At 42.3% G+C, this 25,434-nt stretch overlaps 1 protein-coding gene across 1 annotated transcript; it reads right to left on the minus strand.

Moving 5' to 3' along the window:
* Positions 1-1,825: 1,825 nt before the first annotated feature.
* On the minus strand, positions 1,826-8,245 carry LOC136776217 (uncharacterized). Its single transcript, XM_066731596.1, has 4 exons — positions 8,015-8,245; positions 5,313-7,785; positions 2,293-5,213; positions 1,826-2,138 (listed from the first exon to the last, which is right to left on the minus strand). The coding sequence occupies exons 1-4, from the start codon at positions 8,243-8,245 to the stop codon at positions 1,842-1,844; spliced, it is 5,922 nt and encodes a 1,973-aa protein (XP_066587693.1). The 3' UTR covers positions 1,826-1,841.
* Positions 8,246-25,434: the final 17,189 nt, after the last annotated feature.

Below are 25,434 nucleotides of genomic sequence, written 5' to 3' on the forward strand. Positions count from 1 at the left end.
TCATCGCTTTATCGAGATATAAATTTATTTTTTCATAGCATTTTTCTGCTTTATGCTATCAGCACTCCGAGAGGACCTTGTCCACCTAGTCCCGAGTCAAAGAATACTCCAGTTTTATACTTCTTAGTCCTATATAGCTAAATATAGGAAATAAAGACTCTTATAAATTAAATTTTATACAAAATATAGAATCTTAGATATTGCTTTGATCTTCAACTTTTAGTTATGACTATAAAAGAAATTATTAGGTTTTAAATGAAGCATGTATAAACTTTGTTTGGATCATTGTATGTAATACTACTGTAAGACCTTATAGACAGGCCGAATTTGAAATTAAATTCTGTCGTCAAACTGAAATATGAATGAAAAAAAATTTTATAAATTATAATGGAGCTTATTCTTCGACCAAGGCTTTCATAAAAGTTGGTATTATCGTTATAATCGTTTTGCGGATAAGTACAGATTTCTTAAATCCATGATCTAGAGCGATTAAAGCGATACATCCTGTATAAATATAACTTTTAAACATAGATATTAGTAAGTGTCTCTTTTACAGTATTTTACCAAAATACACAATCTCAAAAATGTATCGTTGAATATTTTCTTCCAATCACGAGTATATCCTTGCGAATATACATGGTAAGTATACGTTTATATCACAATTAACAAATAGTTATGTATACAGGCTGTATCACTGACACATGTTAAAACTTTAAAAGTTTGCAGAGAATTTAATTTTGAGCAACTTTTGTCAATAAACCATTGGTCACTGAGGTACCAAAAACTTTGTATGAAAATTTAACACATTCTGCGTTTACAGTGTAATGGAGCTCTAATCAGCACCATTATACGTGTAAACACACAGAAGAGAGATTTAATAATTGTTATCTCAAGACATGCAGGCACCTACGCATGTATGGTGCTAATTAAGACTCCGCCTTTCCAAAAATTGTAGAAATTTCAAATTTGTATAAAAAATTGTTTATAGTTCATCATGAACTCATCGTTTATGATCTAAAGATTCTGCAAATGATTCTCTCCATCTTCTTTTTATTTGCAACCCATTAAAATTTTAAAATGCTTCACTGATATATCCTGTATATAGCCAATAGTTCTGTTAATGAAATTATTTTGCTTAATTAAGATAAAATGTGGAATTAGTTTAATATCTATTCAATTGCCGATTCGATGTAATTATGAGTATCAAAAGTATTAGAAAATTAACTGATCGAATGCTATATAGAGAAGAAATAAGAGATATATTGAGAGAGGCAAATACTTTTGATTGTAGTTAAACGAAATTAGCTCGGAAGGTATAAGAGCGATTATCTATCTACGATTCTAAATACAGTCAAGTATTGCATACGAGTCCCGCAACCATCCCCAATTTGCTTACGATTTTTTAGCGAAATCATCGAAAATCATGCATCGCCTAAAAGATCGTAAACGTAATACGAAATTTCTTTCGTCGATATTACTTAATTTAATTTTACTAATGAGCTAAACGCTAGACTAATCTTAAACTTTTAAGAGCTAGCTAGACATGGCAAATGGCGTGGCAGCACGAATTACATTTCAAGACAGCTATCGAAGATCCGTACGTTAACCGCCCTGTGCGGCAGGAGACCTCCGACAGCCGTGTTGCAAATAATTGTTGAATGATTAAGATACCAGCCTCCGTTCTATTGACCAATATTAAATAACGATATACCGCGTTATGGCTTTTGTCATTAATTCCATTGTTTCGTGCTAACCTTTACAATTTGGTTAGCAGATCGAAACGGATGAAGAATTAGTTATTATAATGGGATAGAAGGAGAGCGGCGTACTGATCGGATGATTTAATAATATCGAAGCATCCTGGCGGAAAGATTGAAGTCTTCTACTGGAACTTGCCATCTTGCATTCCAGAATTCGTTTTTGCTTCTATACGAAAGATGATTGCACATCGGTAAACGTGAGGCCCGCTCGCATCGCCTCGAGACTGACCAGTAGACGAAATTTTCCGGGCATTTGTAAAGGTAGCCCTGTAAATTGTCACTCGTGTCACGTTTACATTTGTAGAAGGCGTCGCTGCAGCCCTGTCGATACGGGAAGTGGCCTTCGCCAGGACATAGTTCCCGATCCGATACCGTCACCTGTAACCAGATATATTTATATAAATATGTGATAATATAAATTATCTGTGTATCAATCCTGAAGTCTACTTCCGACCATACAATTTTCATTCACAAGAAATATTTATGTATTACACAGTGTGGTATATATATATATATATATATAAATACTTACCAATGATTTAGGCTGATTTTCTAATCTCCTCAAGAATCTTAGATTTCCTGCTTTCGCTCCCGTGCATGCTTGGCTAGTCTCACTCTCAGGTAAACATTGTATCTTCTTCTCATCGAATACGAGATCATCCGGACATTTCAGCATGAGGATCTTCACTTCCATACCACCGTCCGACGTACATTGGTAAAGCAAGTTGCAGAATTTTGGATGTCTTCGGAATCCTGTTGGACACACTAGAGCTACTTGCTCATCGGTGATATTGGCTACTGGGCAAGGGGCTCCCGTTGCAGGTGCTGAAGTACTAACTTCCGTTGTTGATTCCTGAGATTCCGTCGTTGATTGTTCTTCAGGTTCGGTTGTGGCCGAGCTAGTTGTTGTTGGTGTTTCCTGGGATTCCGTTGTAGAATCGGGGCTGGTAGTGCTTTCCTGCGATTCTTTAGTCGTCGATTCCTGAGCTTCAGTGGTGGTTGATATCTCCTGAGACTCCGTAGTCGATGCTTCCTGGGATTCGGTCGTGGGTTGTTCTGGAGACTCAGTGGTCGTGGTCGATTGTTCAGCTTCGCTAGTCGAGGTCGGTTCGAGTGATTCTGTAGTTGATTGCCCTTCGGCTGGAGTAGTGGACTGTTGTTCAGTTTCCGTAGTCGATGTCACTTCAGACTCTGTGGTCGACGGTTCTTGCGACTCCGTTGTTGATTGTTCTTGAGACTCCGTTGTAGTTTTGCCAGCTTCCGTAGTTGATTCTTGCGACTCGGTTGTTGGTTGCACCTGGCCCTCTGTCGTTGATTGATCTTGACCCTCCGTTGTTGATTGATCTTGGCTCTCTGTCGTCGATTGTTCTTGACTTTCTGTCGTCGATTGTTCTTGACTTTCTGTCGTCGATTGTTCTTGACTCTCTGTCGTCGATTGTTCTTGACTCTCTGTCGTTGATTGATCTTGGCTCTCTGTCGTGGATTGTTCTTGACTTTCCGTTGTGGATTGTTCTTTACCTTCCGTCGTGGATTGTCCTTGACCTTCCGTCGTGGATTGTTCTTGACCTTCCGTCGTGGATTGTTCTTGACCTTCTGTCGTAGATTGTTCTTGACCTTCCGTCGTGGATTGTTCTTGACCCTCTGTCGTTGGTTGTTCTTTTCCTTCGGTAGTCGATTGATATTGAGCTTCAGTTGTAGAAGAAACGGAGGTAGTGCTTTCGGCTGATTCAGTTGATGCTGGTTCTGGTTTTGTAGTGGCTTGGCTAGTTCCAGGTTGACTAGAAGCTGTAGTTCCTACAGTCGCTGTTGAGGATGTAGGAGTGTCAGAAGTAGGTGCCTGACTCGAGCTCGTTCCTGTGGTGCAATCTCTTGCGGGATAGACTGATTCTGGATAGTTACAAACGCTGATACTGGGATCAAATATGGTACCGGGTGGACAATCGAAATGATACACGTTGAATCCATTTCCATTATTGACACATCGGTAAAACTTGTCACATCTACTTGGATGCCCGTAGAAACCATCTTTATTGCAGACAATCGTATTATTGGGCTTCGGTTTACAATCTGGAACATTCCCTTCGGTGGTCGAAGATTCGGAGCTTGATTCAGAGGAGCTTGTAGATTCTGTGGAAGAGCTTGAAGAGTCTGTGGACGAGCTCGAAGATTCGGTGGACGAGCCGGATGAGGATGAGCTTGTATCAATCGGTGCAGTAATTTCTGCCGGAAGTGTCGAGGATGGTTGTGTACTTTCTGTCGAAGGGAAGCTTCCTGGCGAATCAGTTTTATTCTCTTCTGGCCTTGTGGCTGATGTTGGGATTTGGCTCGGGCTAAGGGTCGTGCTACCTTGACTAGGCTGAGTGCTTTGAGCAGGAGGCTCTAATGATGTTGGTGGTACTCCTGGCTGACTACCCGAAGAAATTGGGCCAGGTTTTTGTTGTATCTCGTTGCTGTCAGAAGAGCAAGATGGCACTTGTTGAATGTGATTGCAAGTCTGCACCGACTGATCCCAAGCAGTACCTGCACCGCATTTAAAGTCGTATCTCGTGTATTTGGATCCTTCGGCTACGCAACGATAGAATTCTTTGCAATCGTTTGGATTGGGATAAAATCCTTCGGATGGACATTCGGCAGTAGGAGTTGGAGGTATACTTGTCGTAGTCGGTTTTGTGCTAGGGGAATCTTCAGCTCCTCCTACCGGTCGTCCTGTTACAGGCGGTAAGTATGAATTATTCTCGAGATTGTTATTAGTAACTCCAGGACGCGAAGTTACTGGAGCATCCGATGCAAGCGTTGAATCAGTTTCTGATGGTGTAGGTGAACTTATTTGCCCTGGTAGTTCTGGTTGGCCTGGCTGTCCGGGTTGTCCTGGTGATCCTGGTTGGCCTGGCTGTCCAGGCTGACCTGGTGTTCCTGGTTGGCCTGGCTGTTCAGGCTGGCCCGGCTGTCCAGGCTGTTCTGGTAATTCTGGTTGACCTGGTTGTTCTGGTGATCCTGGTTGGTTTGGCTGGCCCGGCTGTCCCGGCTGACCCGGCAGTCCCGGCTGTCCTGGTTGTCCCGGTGATCCTGGTTGTCCCGGCTGTTCCGGCTGGCCCGGCTGTCCTGGTTGACCCGGCTGTCCTAGTTGGTCTGGATATCCTGGTTGACCCGGTTGTCCTGGCTGACCAGGTTGTCCAGGTTGTCCTGGTTGTCCTGGGTATCCAGATTCGCCAGTGTTACCACCTCCATCTACTTCATTTAACGAGGAATCTGGCTCTTTTGGAGAATTCGATGCGGAGTCGCCGCAATTTGGAACAAGATATTCATGGTTACAAGTTTCAGCTTTCGAATCCCAAGCAGTTCCGACACCACATTCAAATTCGTATTTGGTAAATGTTGATCCTTCTCCAACACATCTATAGAACTTTTTGCAATTCTGAGGATCTGGGAAGAAACCTGCTTGCGAGCAAATACCTAAAAAATTAAAGATTTATTTACAATTAACTTCTGTACACCAAAAAATGAAATAGGTATATAACAATAATTATTTTAATAAAATTTGTGGAGAATTACCAGGTTGTCCTGGTTGGATTGGTGAACTCGGTGTTCCTGGTTGACTTGACGTACCGCCAGTTCCGGGCGCTCCAGGCTGGCCTGGATATCCAACTGTTCCTGGTTGACCAGAAGTACCGTCCGTTCCGGGAGTTCCTGGCTGTCCTGGATATCCGTCTGTTCCTGGTTGAGCAGGTGCGCCGCCCGTTCCGGGAGCTCCTGGCTGTCCTGGATATCCGCCAGTTCCCGGAGCTCCTGGCTGTCCTGGATATCCACCTGTTCCTGGCTGTCCTGGGTATCCACTAGTTCCCGGTTGACCAGGCGTACCGCCTGTTCCCGGAGATCCTGGCTGTCCTGGATATCCACCTGTTCCTGGCTGTCCTGGGTATCCACTAGTTCCCGGTTGACCAGGCGTACCGCCTGTTCCCGGAGATCCTGGCTGTCCTGGAGATCCGCCTGTTCCTGGCTGTCCTGGGTATCCACCAGTTCCTGGTTGACCAGGCGTTCCGCCTGTTCCCGGAGATCCTGGCTGTCCTGGATATCCGCCTGTTCCTGGCTGTCCTGGATATCCGCCTGTTCCTGGTTGTCCTGGGTATCCACCAGTTCCTGGTTGACCAGGCGTTCCGCCTGTTCCCGGAGCTCCTGGCTGTCCTGGGTATCCACTAGTTCCCGGTTGACCAGGCGTACCGCCTGTTCCCGGAGATCCTGGCTGTCCTGGGTATCCACCAGTTCCTGGTTGACCAGGCGTTCCGCCTGTTCCTGGCTGTCCTGGATATCCACCTGTTCCTGGCTGTCCTGGGTATCCACTAGTTCCCGGAGATCCTGGCTGTCCTGGAGATCCGCCTGTTCCTGGCTGTCCTGGGTATCCACCAGTTCCTGGTTGACCAGGCGTTCCGCCTGTTCCCGGAGCTCCTGGCTGTCCTGGGTATCCACTAGTTCCCGGTTGACTAGGTGTACCGCCTGTTCCTGGCTGTCCTGGATATCCGCCTGTTCCTGGTTGTCCTGGATATCCACCAGTTCCTGGTTGAACAAGCGTTCCGCCTGTTCCCGGAGCTCCTGGCTGTCCTGGATATCCGCCTGTTCCCGGAGTTCCTGGAGATCCTGGCTGTCCTGGATATCCTTCTGTTCCTGGCTGTCCTGGATATCCACCTGTTCCTGGCTGTCCTGGGTATCCACCAGTTCCTGGTTGACCAGGCGTACCGCCTGTTCCCGAAGATCCTGGCTGTCCTGGATATCCACCTGTTCCTGGCTTTCCTGGATATCCACCTGTTCCTGGCTGTCCTGGATATCCGCCTGTTCCTGGTTGTCCTGGGTATCCACCAGTTCCTGGTTGACCAGGCGTTCCGCCTGTTCCCGGAGATCCTGGCTGTCCTGGAGATCCGCCTGTTCCTGGCTGTCCTGGGTATCCTCCAGTTCCTGGTTGACCAGGCGTACCGCCTGTTCCCGGAGATCCTGGCTGTCCTGGAGATCCGCCTGTTCCTGGTTGACCAGGCGTTCCTCCAGTTCCTGGCTGTCCTGGATATCCACCAGTTCCTGGTTGACCAGGCGTGCCGCCCGTTCCCGGAGATCCTGGCTGTCCTGGATATCCACCCGTTCCTGGTTGGCCAGGTGCACCACCACTACCGGGAGATCCAGGCTGACCGCTAGGATCACCTGGCTTTCCGGGTTGACCGTTGGGATCACCAGGTTGACCAGGCTGACCATTCGGATCACCTGGCTCACCAGGTTGACCGCCACTTCCAGAATCCCCATTCCATTGTCCTCCATTATCTCCGTTATCACCATTCCATTGTCCTCCGTTATCCCCTACATCTCCATCCCATTGTCCACCGTTATCTCCAGTATCGCCATTCCATTGTCCACTATTATCAGCATCACCGTCGGTGCCTTCCAAAGGCTTCCTGCAATCCTTTCTAGAAACGGCCCAAGCGTGATTGCACCCTTGGATCTGTGGATCCCAGACAGTTCCTTCCCCGCAAGTAAATTCGAACCTTCTGAATTTACCGGAACCCTCGTTTACGCATCTGTAGAACTTTCTGCAATCTTCCGGATCTGACACGAAACCTTCCTGCGTACATTGATTTCCACTTAGGCTGCCTACATTATTATTATTATTATTATTATCTGATTGAGCAACAGTCGCAGGTGGTCTAGTTGTGGTCCATGAACTTGTTATTGACGTTGTAGGCTGAGGATACCAGGACGTGGCTGGTGGTTGCTGTGGTAGATCGTGAAGATTCGAGTCGATGTCGTTCTCGTTCCCAGACCCGCCACATTCAGCCCGCTCGCTATCATTAGGATGTATACAAATGTTTCCTTTCGCTTTCGAGAACACTGTACCAACACCGCACTCGAATTTGAACTTTGTTAAGGGACTGCCATTGCCCCAATCGACACATCTGTAGTAAACCCTGCAGTCGCGTGGATCAGGGTGATATCCTTCTGTCGTACATGTGAATTCGCCGTTACTCTGTCTGAAGTTATGAGGATCTGGCTGATAGTAATCTAAAAAACGTTAAAGAGTCATTTTTACTCTTAATTTACAAGATTCTCTTTTTAAAAGTATGTAATAAGTGAAAATTGCTTTAAGCAAAACGGAGGCGATAAGAGAAGGAGCGTATATATAAAGAGAGAGGGAGAGTCGCTGTGCAGTGTAGGTATCTAGTGATTGAATGCAAGGAGGGATTTCTGAGTCAGTGCGCCTGTTGCATTATCAATCGAACTTGTCCTGCCAGTATTGGAGGTATGCTGCGAGTATCGCGTGTTTTCGCAAGTAAAACTGCTCTCGACGCGCATCCTTCGAAGGCTGGGAGTCTCAGAAGAACCAGTTTGACGACGCCACCAGCAACGACAGCGATCGCTATACGAGGAAAAGCAAAAATAGTGTCGATATGCACTCCTTGCTCAAGACGCATCTCACGTTCGACCGTGGAAGAGCGTAATTGGCCGCGCATTGCATTGCGAAGATGAACTCTCGCTCCTTATACCAAATCGTCACCAGAATTCACCGTTTGTTAAACTCGATTAACATTTATATGGGAATTGACTTACGGTATACGTTTTATTCGTATTTTTTAGGAAATTATACTGTTACTTAAACTCAGTCCGAAAATCAAGAATAGGTCGAAGTAAAAGAATAATAAAACGTATAATGATATGTATAGAATTTAGAGAGTACAAACATGAAAGAGTTAAAACTAAATGATAAGACAGAGGGTGAGAAAAAGGTTGCAGCATTCGAGAGAGTAGAGAAGTTGCTCATAATTGGATGAGAGAGGCTATGAACGAGAGTACCTCTCAAGGTGAGCTCGTTTCATTCATCTTATCCCAGACCAGCCCAGCCCGGCCCAACCCAGCACAACGTGGGGAGATAAGAACCAGAATTTTTAAAGATCCTTATATACCTTATTCCTCTTATTGAAAGGATTAACCTGCATATCTTATATCGCATAGCTTTCCTCGATATTACACTTGCGTGAAACTGGGTCGTTACTTTCTGACAATTGTCTGTTAGTGTTTGAGAAAAATATTCATTAATTTATATAAAAGCAATTAAACCTCGTACCTGCTTTAGTAACGGCGGCTAATATTAGCGTCGAAAGAACGCCAAGCCCTCCAAGACTCCCTCGCATTCTTCCTGCAGCGTGGCTCCTCTGAAACATGACAGAATCGTAAAGAATCATTAGTTATAGTAGATAAGACTAAAAAGAAAAACGCAGTCCGAAAGGGGGAAAGCACGAAGGGATGCGAGGATGTTGAGTAAACGCGATAGTTGCGCGGATATATAATATGTTGGTTCTGCGGGAGAAGAAACTTTAACGAAGGTTACGCCAAGAGTTGCTAAAAGCTGCAGCACTGCAGGAATTTCGTGCAGAATGCGTAACGCGAGCTATTGCATTTTATGATTTGGAATGCTGCAAGGACGACTCGGCAGGATTATTACGTTGACCAGATGAGGACATCGGACGCCGCGCCGACACACGTCCCGCAGTTTACGTGCTAAATAAGAGTACATCGACTCCGGTTCGCGTAGTAAGAACCGCGTGCAAGAAGGAACATCGAAAGCGAGACATGCGAATCGGTATGTCCAATCCGTTCCAGCGATACGTCTCGCGTTTACCAAGTGTTCAATTTGCATTTCCTCCGTAGCGTTAGTTGCCTATTTAACGGAGATGGATCATCGTGACAATGACAGAACTTGAGAGAGATCTGCACTAATAAGTAGGCGAAGAAGAGAAGTTTATCGATCATCGTTTGTCGTTTTCCGAACCAATTTGAGCGATATACGCGTGTACAACCTTGTTCTTAATCGCTCCGACAGAAAGATTGTTCCATCATTTTACGACGAAGATATTATCGCGCCGAAAAACGGTTAATTCCACGTCCCAATTGGCTCACGTCCAAGGAGACACCATTTTCAACCTTGGCAGAACCGAAGGATTCTAACTGTTTAACCTTGATGACCTTGCGAGTTTACGGAATAATTCCTGCGTGCACGGCAGTCCGTTATAGTTATCTGACTCTTTCAGCCCTCTTGACTTATCCTGCTATAGCCAGGTCTATCGTGGCCTGGATTACGCGCGATTGCTGTCAAAACACTTAAACTTTAAGCATGGGAATGATAAATAAACATGATCGGTCCATTATCGATGAATACAGTTATATACAAACTAGCTCCGAATCTTATTACTCCCGAAACCGCCTACATATATTATGCTAATAGTATTTTAATTCGGTATCTAAATTATAGACGGATACATCAACTGGTCGTAGATCTCAGTTTAACGATCTCCTCCTAAAACTAATGGAGCGTTACCTGCATGGCTAATTCCATAACCATCATAAACCTTGCATTCCTCATTTTCTTATATTTCGATTCAACCCATCAAGAAAATTAAGAGGCGCCTGAAATTGGAAAAGCACATTTTGCCCGTAATTGACGACTGTGTATCAAAGTACATCTATGATGGATGTACAGGCATATATACAGGAAGGACCCATGCAGATTTGACGGTGTCCTGCTTGTTCCAGTGCTATATGCTATCTGGACGGTAGGAAGAACGATTGTGAAGCTTATCGAGATGGCAAAGTCGAATGCAGCGGGAAAAGAATAAAAATAGGAGGTCGAAGAACCGTGGAACGTGCGCGGCGGTGAGCGTGGTGTACTATGATAGTAGGAGAGTTGGATCGGCGAAAACGTGCATTCGATTCGAGTTTCAGACCTACCGCAAGAGAGCAACGACTTTCAGCTTATTGCTAAAGCCGACTGTGCGCACCGTGCACGCCGCATTCGATGTACTTGCGCACGAATCCGGAGAAGTCATAAATTTTCAACTATACGAGAGAAGAGATCGCCTTTATCCGATAGCCCTTGCAGCCTCGATGCTGTGCGCTATTGGAAGGTTTTCCAAGCTTTCAAAAATTCCCAAGTTTCCTGTACTTCTCGCCGTCGTGCAATCCGTCTCCTATGTAAAAGTCAAAGTAAGCTGAATGACGTAATTGCTTTGTCTTGGGTTAAACTTGTCCCAGCATCGAGGTACTATACAATATATATTAGCTTCAATAGTAACTAAATTGTGAAAACTTTAATCGTGTAGCTTCATTAAATACACGAATAGAAGATTATAAACAAACAAAGAGCTTTGTATATGTGTGTTGGTGCAGATTCGATGTGTTTGTGAGATTCTGAGTAGTTTGGTTGTTAAGCTGTATATAATGTTCCAAAGAGAGAGAGAGAGAGAGAGAGAGAGAGAGAGAGATATTGGGGTATTGGAAAGGATCGAGAGTCGAGCGCCAGTCTCTATTACGTTGGAGCAGGAGCGAGAGCGAGAGGAAGCAGGCCATTGGCTCCTTTCTTCGACGGTGAAAGAAGATCGTTCGTCTCGAAGGAAGAGAAAGAGAAACCGAGAGGGAGAGATACACACGCTGACATAATCGAAGCGAGGAACGCGGGCTCGTGACATAAGAGTTGCGGCACTGCCTCTGACATAATTGTTGCGTGGTCGCGCGCTCACGCAAGTTCAATGTCAAGCTCGAGCGCTCCCATAAAGCCAACACTCTCCAAGATCCGCGTTCAACCGGTAGCTGAGAAAGATAATCATCGAGCTCTATATACATATGTGTGATATTGTGAACGCCAATAATATATAGAAAAATATAGGAGAAAGAATGAATTGCGATAATATGTGTTCGAGCAAAGCCCAAACAATTGAACGCGACTATTCTCACGAGAAGAGAGGCTCTTCGTTAAAATGAAATATTAGTTCGATATGGCTCTGCTTGCACGTGGAGTATCCGCACTTGCACGACGTCACAGCTGCTATATTTTGAATACAACAATTTTAAAAATTCGTCTTAAATACGTAGATCGGAAATTATAGTGTTAATCGTTGAATTAAATTTGTCAGAAAATATTATTTATCCTTCTCTATTTTTCAGGAGGTAAACAATTTGTTCTCTGAAAAAATCGGCATATCGTCACAGATATTTATTGGCCATTTTCGCAAAGGAATATATTATTTATTGCAACTTGGAAGAATTTATAGTTGATCCCGAGAAGGCGTCATATAAAGTTTGTAATGTCCGCTGTATAGCGTTTAACAATGATTTGAATTCTTTCGATGATTATATTTATAAGTTGAGTGTGAACGAGCATTGCTACATGCAACACTGAACATAAAAGAGGCATGGGGAAAGAAGAGAAAAATAATGAGGGGTCATTACGGGAGGTTTCACGACTTGTTTATAAAGCGATATAGGCGAGTCCACCAGCTGCTATAGTATATACTACGATGCATAGCTTCTTCGAAGTAGCTATATACGAGAAATTCCTTAGATAAAGTGTCCCAGGACAAACTCCCCTCGCAGAGTGCCGCGATCAATTAAATCATCTTCAAGGATAACGATTTTTGAAATTTACCTAGGCTCGATGACATCGCGTGGCTAATATGTTCATTCGCCTTTATCAATTCAACTTTTTTAAACGCTAATTAATTTGATCCGTGTATATATACCAACACAAAAACAATCAAGTATCTTTTTTCTACACTCCCTAAAAATTCAAGAGTAAAAAACATTTACTCATGTATCTCATTCCAAATTATCTGATTTTTTCTGTTAAAAAAATTAAATTATAAATTACTGTGTGAAATATTAAATATTACTGAAATCAAATCATGAGTTGCCTATGATTCGGCTATAATTGCTTACGCATGATCATCAGACCCCCGAGCGATTCAATTGTTCAAACACTGACGTAACCGAGTCACGTCTCGTATACCCATAACAATACACCAAAGGTATTCTTAAAATTGCGAGGATCGAGGGATAAAAAAAAAGAAAAAAAGCGATCATGATCCTCGAGAGTCGAATACGGATACATCTACCTAAATCCCGCTCTGCTCGACGAAAATTAACACACGTACACGCACAACCACTCTTCGGACCGCGTGTACCGTTTCTTTTTTCCATCAACACGGTAAAAATTGATCCTGCGCCCTGTTAAGTCGTTCTCGAAAGCAGTAACTTTATTATCACGTGCGTTTCGCATCGTTTGGGCAACGGTACCTATACTCGTATTCGCGTAATCGTATCAAAAATGACTGTAGAGTTTTTGCCGGATGTCCAATTAGCTTTTTTCCCTCTTTTCGTAATCGTTCGCTGCTGGAGCATCGATGATGCTATCGCAGAGGTTAATTTCTTTCCTAGCGTGTCATCTTATGAAGTCACCTGCGGAGCAAAGTAGCGTATGTGCGGTGAATTCGCGCAGCCACGCGATTCGTGGAAAGACTACTCTAACGATGCGGGAGAGTAATCTGATAATGGGCCGCATTCAGATTGTGTCATAAAGCGTGCATAATTAAGACGGACCAACGTCGGAGGAGATAGAATCGGGATTCGTCGAGTTTATAGCGAGACACGTGCATTATTCTTCGTAATGACGGAGATGAGCTGGCCATGAAAATTTTTTAACTGCAACAGTTGGCGAAACGAAAGAGAGAGAGAGAGAGAAAAAAAGGAAAAAAGCAACGGTCGTAGTGTAGATAACTGTTGCTTCGAGACGCGGTGACCTCGAATCGATCACCAACGACGCTGACGATTGCGATTGCAGAGATCGCATTCGGCAAACAATTCATATAAATGTAAAATGTTGTACCATTTACGCATTTCTCGAATCGCATCGTATTTTTTGCTACACCAATTTTCACGGATATACCGCGAGTGCTACGTTATATATATGTGTAGGTAATTCTGTGCCATGTGTAAATGGCGACGGTGTACAACATTGCATCGCTTCCAACGAGCTGAATAAACGTCACACGAATATAAATATAATAGCCAGACCGATACTGCAATTTCTTCGTAATCTTAATCATCCGCGCTGATAGTCCAACGATTTTTCGTATCGTAGCGTACATTATATTATAATTGGACGGTATCTTATAGGAATTCGCAGCTCCCTCACTTTGTTTTGTAGTTATTCAGAATTAAATAATTTTTTTTTTTATAGAAAAAGGACATCTGGTCGTCTGTCCTGTTTCTCTAGTCCAGAGAATATACCTATAAATGAACGTTTAGAAAGCACAAGAGTATATATAAGGAAGAACGTAGTTTTTCCGTGCTATTTTCTCATGGATCTTCGACAAATTTAACTGGATTGTAGATTCGTTCTGTCCAGGAAAATTAGCATAAATGCTTCTGATGAATAATCTTCAACTGACCTCGCTAAACTCCATCAACACCCGAGTCAAAGCAACCATGCAAATAAATATATAGTTTTATCAATCAAACAAGTACAAATTACGTGGCAAAGGAATTAGCATAACACCTAGCATAAAATGATTAGAGATTATTTACAATTGCTTATAGATCTGCGTCTGAAATTAATGATAGACGAGTGAATCAATGTGCATATCGTCAAGGGTTTCCATCTTAGTCGAGAGTGGTTGGTGGTTTCTTCGGATGGGGAGAAATAAGAGTCGAGCTCGTAAAGCTCTTTTTGCGTGGCAGGAATGGAGGGGGAGGAGTGTAATAATTTTCGTACAAGGTCAGCTCGTGGATTTCTATTGAAAATGATCGAGCTGTCTGACATATATATATGTAGTATATATCCGGTGGGGAAAAGAAAGGGAGCAGCGTTCCAAGATCCATGTTGGCTTGGCGTGGCACGTGATTGCAGCTGCAACATGCAATTGCGCGTGCAATTTCATCCAAAGCCACGAGAGACCTTCCTTGGCTCTCGCGAACTTAAAACCAATGATAGCTGTCAAGCAACGTGCTCTCGACTGGCTATGCCTAAAAATCTATGAGCATCGTGCGACTATATATAGCACCGACCTTGATCTCGACGAGAATTCAAACGATCCTTGCGGAAATGATAGATTGGAAGAAGCTTCGGTGGATCTGCATATATACTGTACACTAGTTGTTATATATATACATATATATTATAAAAGGGAAACGCAACGCGATTGAGGAATGTTGACCGCCGGTATAAAGGTAAAGGTGAAGCGTCTACGCGAAAGAAATACGGGCTTGCGGAGAAATTAATTGTTATGGCAGCGAGCGTACCAAGAAAGGCGAGTCTCCTGCAACTGACAAGGTTAGCAGGCCTCGATTGAGAGAACTATTTTGCCAGCGTCAATTATCTCGAACAATGAAGGGAAATATTTCGAAGAGGGCTATGTTTCTTGGAAAAAGTGATAAGTGTGATAAATAAATAAATTCTTCGGGAGAGTTTACCTATGGTTGTGTACTGTAAAGTACATGTATCGCATACACAACTGGGTCTGAAATTATTGTTTACGATATCTGTACTATAGGGATGAGCCTGTCAGGGCATTCCCCTCTGCTCGAATGCGCCAAAGCAAGGTCGCCTAGCTTGGATAGAATGCAAAAACTATATACGTATATATATATATATATATATACGTTTCTTTTCTTCGAAATTTAACGTTGATATACCTGCGAGGAGAGTAATTACCCGAGCGAAGGTCGTTCGCGCGCAGATGCTTATGAATATTCATGGAAAAAAGAGCTATTACAAAGGTCGATAAGGCGAACAGAATTTCTCGCCACCGATAACACACACTAATTACTTTCCATGTGTGCGTACAGCCCAGTTTGCCATGTCCATTCCACTTTATTCTTGATCTTCTTTTACAGTCGTTCAATTTTGCTTCGACATTGAACTACAGGAATCCTGCAGGTTCTCTTGCTTCCTTACGATCCACCCACTTGACATAATTTTCCAGATAAGATTATCGAAAAACGCGTTTATCATGATATAGGAACGTGATTAACTAGTCTTTTTGAAAGCTTGCTGGCGAGAATAGCTATCTTTAATCCACACTTAATTCTGCTGGAATCACTGCGAGACGTAAACAGAGAAATGGTATCCAATGTCAAGTGTAAAAGTGAATTTGATATGTTCGAAAATGGTTGTATACATATGTGTAAAAAACCAGCAACATGTGTAAAACCTCATCCCTCCTCCAAGTTACGTCGTCAATTACATAGGCCACTGCCCCTGTGCATCTGTATGAAGAAATAACCTTGGCCCTGGATTTACTAATCTCAAGTGTCTCTACTATTCCGTAACGAAAAAACTGGCGAAATATAAAATTAAATACGAAAGTCTTTCGCGAAATCCTGGCCAATGAGACATCTTTAAGGGTCAAGGATATCAATTACAATAAATTATCATCCTTATTGCTCATAATTGTCTTCTTGCACCGCGTATTATATCTTCGCATCTCGTTTTATTCTCGAGACCTACTTGTATAGCGTACTTCTTGATAGTCACTTATCAAAACAATTAATAAATCTGCTCGACCTAAGTTATTGTTATTACCCTTGTACAATATATGTGTCGATCTTGTACAGATATTCGAGCGATAAAATTCCTTTTTTTCTCTCTCATTTTTTCTTGTTTTTCGATTTAAGGATTAATTTCAGTACCGCAGAATGAATAACATTCTTCGAGCGTTATAATATACGATTAATGATTATCGCGAGTACTTGATGATGTTGGGTAAAGATATATACGCGGGAGAGAATTAAAATGGTGTAGCAGAGAGTAAGTTGCTGTACAAGATCTCGGTGAGGAGACGATAATCTGTCTTTCTTTCTAGTAAATCGAGCACCAGATGGGACTAGCACAAGAGCAATAAACCTGATTGTTATGATGGCATGTTCTCCTATATACTAAGTGCAGCCTTGCCGTTGAAAGTAGCAAGGTCGTTTCTCCTACCACCGATCTGAGATAGCGTCGTCGTCTCCAGTAAAATCTCTCTCTCTCTCTCTCTCTCTCTAGAAACTTATATACAATACATGGACGCTTTCTCACTCTTCTCCATTCGACAATTTTTATACAATTAATGTTTATACGTTCCTACGTACATTTTCTCCCCCCCCCCCCCTCTCACTCTCGCTTCCCCTGAACGATAACGCCGCCAGTAGCAGCAGCGGGCCAATCAAAGAGATTCTTGTAAAATGCAGGCGCGCAAATTACCTGCACAACCTTCCACCTTTTACTCTATTTTCCACAAACACCCTCGTCCCACTCGATAGGCAGAGCTTCACTGAATAAAATTTATCGCTCTCTGCGCCCTTAGCCCTATTTATTCATTAGTTCAACTTTAATTTGAGAATGTGTGACTGTCCACTCTATATATCGTACTACACTTTATTCTATATTTTTTCATGTCCCGAATACACTGATATAATATACTATATATATGTACATGTATTTGGTTTGATTAAATTTCGTATTTCGCGTCTCTATGACTGTCTTTCGCGTTGAGAAATGATTAATGGCTATACCATCTAGTATATACGAGTTGAATGAGTAATGGGAGCATAAACGGTGCGGTTCGGTGCGCGTCCCGTAGTGTAAAGTATATTATAATCTCTTACAATAGCGCATTCCAATCTATCTTCGAATTACACATCAAGTTATATCCAACTGACGAGGCGTATAAAATAAAAGATTCGGAGGCGAATCGCCGTCTCTATTATATATATAGTGCCGTATATACCATCAAGCCTAATGATTCTCTTTTCCCTTATCGTGTTTTCAACGCAAAAGAAGAATGAAAGCGAAGAAGCTACACGAAGCGGACCACTGGGACGAGCTTTTAATTTTGTTATGAACTTACGCGTCAACGCTGCCTTGCAGACTATAACTATATGCTTCATCGAGAAAATCTATTATTTTTTGCATGATAATAATAAGAGCGAAAGTGAGGTTCGGTACAGGAATATCGTTAGCAAGATGAATGATGCGCTGTGTATAATTAGGTAAATGTAAATACTAGGGATTTAAATAGTTTTTTTCGGGAGGGGGGGGGGGGACTCAACTTTTAGCATCAGGGCTCCACCGATGCTCCGTGGTACCAGGGGAGAAGGGTTTGGTGTATAGTAGTATGTATATGTGTGTCTGTATTATTAACGCACGTAAGTAGAGGTTTGCAAAAGCGGAGGAGTTCAAGGCTTCCCTTTATACCATCAGCTCGCTGCAGATCGCTCGTAGAAGGCTCCCGGGCTAAAATGAAAAACTCGCGATGGGGGATTAACGACGATGCAAATAGAGGATAATTGCAGTGATCCAGCTCAATGAAAATCCATCCGCGGTTTCGCGTTGATACGGATGGAGAACGATCCTCGCTGTCATTATTGATCGATCCTACACGAGCATGATGCACTCTTTCCCTTTTATCTCCGATGCCTAATTAGAGACTTATATAGTATATCGTTATACACACGCGTAATTAGTCGCTTTACGCGAAATTTTGATGACTCCCTAGATCCAATTTGTTCTTTCTCGGAAGCATAAACCATTTTGGTTCGCCACGTTCCTCCAGATTGTACGTGACACCTGTCCACCTTTCTTCCTTTATAATTAACGTCCTTTGAAATAAAATTCTCGAGTACTGGATACATACAGCAAATACACAATGAACGTAGGCAAAGCTCGCAGCAACCAGCCAGTTTGTGGCTGACGAGTGTCTAATTTACAAATATGGGATGCTAATGTAGCTACGAGTCATCAGCCAGCGAGTAGCGACCACGTCATATCAATTAACGATTGCAATCGAAATCAGATAATGTGGATAAGACGAGTGGATTCGACTCTCCGTTAGTTATCGGCTACTTGAGAAGAAGGATCCGATGAAGGATTCTTCTTCTACGGTTTTCTTCTCCCCTCTCATCAATCAATGCTGATTAGTTGTAAGGTCTGCGCGCGAGAGACGCGAGGCTACACGCTCAGCATTCTTTCATCGACGCGGAATCGGGAAAACTAGGACACTGGACGCCCAAGTCAAAATATTGCATGCTATTATGCCTACTTCGGAGATCGAATTTCCATGAGAGAGGATACGGTACGTAGGTGGCTGTACCGTGAGTCAGAGACATGCCGTTATATTTTTATATTCCACTTTGTATTCCGGAAGAGTGCGTAATAATCGCTACAAGGCTATACATCACTGAGTTGGTGCGGATCATTAAACTGTCGATTATAACGGAAAAATTCTTCTCGGTCTCGCCGCGACTTGGACGAATAATTCCAAAACAATGCAACTGCCAATCTGTCTAAACATGTAGTATATATATGTTTATTGATTCATTATAATTTTCTTTTCCGTTTCATCACTGAAATATCGACCTTCGCGCGACTAGCACGTTCATAGAAATGCTTAGAGAAATCGCTAATTACCGCCGTCGTGACGCGTAGTAGCAGTGTGCACACACATGAGTATCATATATATATGTATAGAATTTTTCTAACGAACACACGATTCGTAATGCACTGTAAACTCGCGCGGCTCGCGGATCCGTACGATTTTACAGCTTTGCAGCGCCTTATCGGATGGTAATAATTAATCTTCAACGATCCAATATTGCCTTGAAGTTTTTTCAATTTACACCGAGAAGAGAAAAGGGACCAAATGACGAATGCTGGCTCGGTGATTTATGCGCGTTTCGTGCATTTCACCGAGTGCTAAGAAGATGGAAGCGTACTGGAATGTGTCCTCCGCGGAATCGTTCTTTTTATTTAGGTGGTCGGGGAGTATTGAAGGCTCGTTAAGGAGAGAAAAAGTTGCAGCGCGCGAGCAGAAGGCATTGGCAATGTGCACTGCACCTAGAGCTCGTATATATAATGTATCCGAGGGTTCGTTCTCTCGACCGACCACCGATCTGTCCAGGGGAGAGAGAGAGAGAGAGAGAGAGAGAGAGAACTCGACGAGCTCTCTTTACTTCGATCGGGCTGGGCTGGCTCGACTGGGCTTATCGGCTGGGCTGCGATGGGTGGATGCGAGCGAAGCCCCTAAGGCCGAGGACCATTTACGGATCGTGATCCTCCACCAGTAGATCGTGAGCGGACAACCTTAGGAACGGATACTCTTTTTGTCCTCCACTTGCCACCAAAAAGATTCCCTTCGTAGTTCCTCCTCCTCCTCCCAATGATTCCAATCTATTCGTCCCTCCCCATCCTATACTAAGCTCATTAACTCAACCACCCAATCACACCAAGCCTAATTGTTTCACTAATTATGCGCCGAATTAAAAAGTATCGCGAATCTGCGGACAATACTGCAGGTTTTCGTAGCGTGGATGTCGATGTTGCTCGAAAGGTCACGGAGGTCAGGACCAGATAAAAAATATCTAAAGTGTAACACGCCTCGGACTCTGCCAACGATCGTGCTTCCTGCACCTTTACCCAAATTACCAACGCCATCACTGTCTATATGACATGAATCGACAATCATGTACTATATATAGTATACGTATACACGCTGCAGTTTTGTCAAACCAATTGTATACAATCATTTCCGTGACTCGAAATACAATAGCAACGTTTACCCTGTTTCATTCCTGCGTATTATAAACTTTGATTGATTATCGAAGAAACATGTACAGGGATAACTCTATGAATGATTGTTCGTTTTTTTTCTCTTTCCAGTAATTGACACGATACGATGCGATTTGATGCGAGGAAGTCTCTTTCATGAAAATTCTTGTCACGCGTTGAGATGCACGATTAGACGTTTCTCTCGTAAGTGGAGAATGTGTTACAGTTGCGAGTCGGTGTACTTGTAATGGTTATGTAAAATGTATACTGTGTAACACTCGTTGCTAAAGCTTGCTTTGCCTAAGAATTTCTATCAAAATTTTCTTCGCATAACTCTAATACTAAAATACGTATCACTTGAGTATTGCGTGTCCCGGAGTTTATTGGTTTCATAAATCTGCACCACACGTATGTAATAATAGGTATCCGCGCGTCGTGAACCGAAATGTTAACAATGCTCCTAAATCTCTTATCCGTATTAATGCTATCAGTATAACAACACGATCGAGAAAACGACATGCATAGATATTGACTTTAGAGCCAACGTCCTCCTCTTGAATGTCTACCGAACAATCGACACGTGAATGGTGCACTTTTTATCACCGAAAAAGCATGATATACATCGATTGAGAGAAAGAAAAAAATGAGCAATTGCAATATATTTTTTCGAATGTTCCATGTACATAATGCACTAATGAGTAAAAAAATCACTGGCTCTACAGGGATGAGAAAATTATAAATCATTATTAATTTTGAAAAAGAAAAATATAGGCTTACCTGTTTCGATCGGCAGTGTATATCCTTTTCCGTGTACGAGATGATATAGAGGAAGTGTAGTGAATGGTATGGTATATGGTAGTAGTAGCAGTAGTAGTAGTAACGTAGTGGAGTTATAGAAACGTAAGCAAGAGAAGAATAAGAAGAATAAGAAGACTAAGACGACGAAGAAGAAGAAGAAGAAGAAGAAGAAGCGGAGGAAGTGGAGTAAGAAGAAACGGAGGAGATTTCAATCGCGCGTGTAACAGATCATTTCGCGGTGGTAGACGTTGGTAGGTGGCTGGTGTTATCGGTTGCGCGAGTGTCTATCCAGCGACGATACGATGGGGCTTTTTGAGCAACGATTCTGGAAATCGCTTGCCGATCGTGGCACGTTCTCGAGAGGGAGTAAGTCCTGAGGACGCGGATGGCTCCTACTTATAAAGACTTGGCTCTCCAATTGGCTCGGGCGCGTGTCTGCGTGAGGTAGCGTCTATGTATGTGTGCACGTAAGAAGGAATCGCCGTTCTGGCTGGTGTCGGTGGTGGTAGGTGGTAGGTGGTAGATGGTAGATGGTGGGTAGTAGTGGTGGTGTTGGTGTTGGTACTGGTGGTAGGGGCCACGAGAAACAAGACCGTGTCCCGATCGTTACGCGAGCTCTGTCTTGTGTTTGTTTGTTACACATTGCCCCCTTCCCCCGACGACTCCTATTCCTCATCCCTTCCGCGCTAGCTCCCTTCCCAAGGTCAAGGGAAAAATCAACCATTTTTTCCGAGCAACCGATCGTTCATCCGTAACCACATTCCAATTTTTCCACCAGTCTTTCCGACCCCTCGATCTGCTCCCATCCTCCCTCCCAACTCTCTGCAGTAGAAAATTTATCAAAAACTATCTTTCTAACGGTATAATTCACCAAAAGTAGATATTACATGTAAATCGTAAAATATTAATGCTTTCGATTGGCTGTACCGTTGGAAATCTGCTACATATATAAATGATTAACATACTTGTCCAAGAGCCAATAGGAAATTCTTCATTGATCTAACACGGGTCCTGTACTATATATATATATTTATACGTTTCTTTCGGATGGCAAATGGATCGTTTGAATCGGCGTTTAGTTGAATTTTAAATCATTGACACGAATTCTCTCGAGTGTTTCAGCGTTTCTGTCACAGCTTCGACGGAGCTTCGCCAAGGTCGTCAAAACTTTTAACCCTAATTCAGTATTTTCAATAAATATGTTAAAAGTCCGAAAGATGTGCGATAGATATGTATATATATATATATAGGGAGAGCGACGTGTAGGTTACGTGGCATGAAAATTCTTACCAATCTTATATTATTCTTCGATCATCAGCCTATACTATAGGCAGTCATTGTTAGCGCTGCGGATTTCGAGATGGTACACAGGGAACCATGAAGGTTCTCCAGTTACGGCGAGAATTTTGAAATTCCTCCTCGGAAACCATATACCCATTCATCAACTTCTTTGCTCCGCTTCGGACACTTTTTCTCTCTAACGTTTCAACGCGAAATTCGATACGATTGTTGTTGGTTTTTCGGCACTTTTGCATGCCATCACCGAGTACGTCTCTGCTGGACTATTCCCTTACCTATATACACCAGGTCAACATGGTCAAGGTTACATCGAAAGGTTGTGTCGCTCGATTCTTCTTTAACGTTACGAAACCTCCATTCGTCGTAAATTACCATTGGCTGTGTATAGGTGTATATGCGTGTATCTACAACTAAATAATACAGAATAGTTTCTATAGAATCCTGATTGACAGCGACATGACGTCACAATGTTATCATCTCACTGTAAGCTTTCATAAAATATTAATTCGCAATTATTAGAAAATGTTTTCCCGCTAAACAAAATTTCGATGAAAAAAAGAAATATCGTAATAATTGACGTAACGAAACTCTATCATTGTACATATACACATACACACACACAAACGATACATAGTTATAAATCTATAATTCATCGTTAATCTATAATTGTGGTAATTGACGTAGAGTATTAGCAATAAATACCGGTCAGTCAGTATAGTCTGCTTCGAATCGAAACAATAAATTACTTTTTACCTGCATCTTAACCTTATATCCGGTTTTAATCACTTTAATACTATTTTCAATTAGTCATTATACCGAAGCTTTTACCACGTGCGATGAGTTTCGAGTAGCTGGATGACTTTCCCATTGTGAATCGACTACTGTTATTGATGAGGCCGTATATAACAAGACTAGATAAGCCTGACAAATCTCTGTATATTTAGTAAGTATATAAAAGTAGGTATTAAGAGGAAATTGAAAAAAAAAATAAATGATCGTAAACGTGAGAAAATATAAATGTATTCTATGACAGTTTATTGATACAGTGTACATATTATAATGCGTGATAAATTGAATGGCCCATATATAACTAAGGAGAGAGGATTGAAAGTGTCGGGCAAGTTTCGCAAAATAGCGTGAATGTTGGATAATTGTGTCGGAGGAAGACGAATCGAACCGTGCGTTGTTGTTGGGCAGCGCCGGATGCAATGCACTCTCCGACGCGGCCTTGATGCACCAGTTGCATCTCGATGCACAACATCTCGCTTTTTCCACCTTACATTGTTTTTCTTCGACGTTCCTCGCAGCCGGAACAGGTTCTCCCGTACGTCTCATAAATAGTTTAGCTAATAATAAACAAAGTCGCATTACAAAATTATAATCTTCTCCGTTGTATAAAAGATAAACAAATAAATAAATAGAAAAAAAAACAATAAAAAGTTTCATAAACTCAAACCTCCTCACACAGAAGGAAGCTGAAGAATCGATGGAAAAGTGTGCGTGTGAATGCGGTAATAGAGACGAGAGGTGTGAAGTACAAGCCGAGGATTAAGATTTGCTGGTTGGCGATGAGAAAGGAGAAAGAAGAATACAACTGAAATAAATTAGTCGTCTATAACGTTGATGAATTCTTTTTCTTTTTCGCGTGTCTTTTTTCCTCGGTTTTTTGTCTGTTTCTTTCTTTTTTTCCAAAGATACGCTACCTCGGAAACATCAAGAAAATTACCACGTCGCGTCGGTGTGTCAGTAGCCGGTCCACGCGGACCTCCTGGTTCGTCGAACTCTTCGTGCTTTACGGGAGATAAGCACGAATTATCGAAAGAAATTACGCGTGTTTTTGCGCTGTCTGCTCGATATGCGACAATAAGCGGAAGCAGAAAAATATGTATATATATTCTTAGAGAATAATTCAAGAACGAGGAGTGCACCGACCCCCTGAGTGCTCGACGATTATCAGCGATTATAAGCGATTGTTTCTACAAATAATCGCTCGTCCCACACTACTTTCGGTTGGATCCCTCCTTCCTTTTTTGGCTCTCGTGTCAGGGACGTTCTCGTTGGATCTTCTTAAGTTCGACCGACCCACAAGTACCAAATGGTATGTGATTAGTGACGGCCCCGGAAATCTCGCGGTAACCTCGTCAAATTTTCATTAGCATACAAATAGAAAAAATCGATAAAATTATATGAAATTGTTTGCATAGAATTATTGTATTTATAGGTATACAATAATATTTGTTTCCTTGTCATTACTTGGTTATTTTTTTTTCTTTGGAGTACTGTGCACGGGATTGGAATAAAAAGAAAAATGAAGAAAAGAAATAAATAAATAAAAATTACGACGACGACAGGAAAGTTGAGACACACGTAATATCAACAATTATCATTGATTGTCTTGCGAATTTCTCGCGTAAATTCCGGAATAACGAAGGGCGTCTCGCGTGAGAAGTGACCAGCGTTCCTTCTTTTTTTCCTCGTTCAAGGTTGTGAAAGACGGTGAGTGTATATTAGGACCGTGCATACCAATACAGTGACAGTGAAGTGAGAATGTGTAAGTTCATACGTATACGGAAAAAGCTCATAAAAATGACAAAATTTATCGATAGACGGTGTTGACTTTATGCATATATACCACTACATACTCTGGTCAATATTACTGTTCTGATATACGCACGGTCTCAAGGCAAAGCCGGACCTCTAAATATAAACGTTTTATTGGTTGTTGATGGTTTGAAGAAAATGACATGCTAATTCAATTTTATTGAAAACAATCTTTATTTGAATTGATAATAAAAACTCACAAGAAATATATTTGAATTTTCCAATTAGGACCTAGATTAATCCATATTAACGTGTCTATAACCAAACCAAATATGTTTATAATTTTTTGTTAACTGATAACTGATAGCTAAAAGTATAGCCACTTTGACCAAGCGGAGGATGAAATGAAATTAATGAAGGAGTTTACGAAATAAGTATCAATTCATGTGTTCCGGTTTTGCCCCGGTCTTCCCTATAGATTCACGTATGTATATAAAAAGATGAAGAAAATAAGTATACGTACAATGGACCGTACGTCAGGTTGGCGTGCTCGCCATAAACGTGACTTGAAAAAGCTAGTTTCATCGATGCTTTTCCATACGGGATCAGAAAGACCAGCAACGGAAAGAATATTGGAATTAAGGAGCCGTA

This window comes from Prorops nasuta, unplaced genomic scaffold (genome assembly GCF_024137725.1).
Source record: "Prorops nasuta isolate Cenicafe-Biocafe unplaced genomic scaffold, Cenicafe_Pnas_1.2 PNAS00009, whole genome shotgun sequence".
Taxonomy (NCBI): Eukaryota; Metazoa; Arthropoda; class Insecta; order Hymenoptera; family Bethylidae; genus Prorops; species Prorops nasuta.

Coding starts and splice junctions, on each gene's coding strand:
- LOC136776217 (XM_066731596.1), bottom strand. CDS start 8,245: ATGCGCGGCCAATTACGCTCTTCCACGGTCGAACGTGAGATGCGTCTT. Junction 7,786..8,014: donor CTCCAATACTGGCAGGACAA/GTTCGATTGATA, acceptor GATTACTATCAG/CCAGATCCTCATAACTTCAG. Junction 2,139..2,292: donor AAAATCAGCCTAAATCATTG/GTAAGTATTTAT, acceptor ATCTGGTTACAG/GTGACGGTATCGGATCGGGA.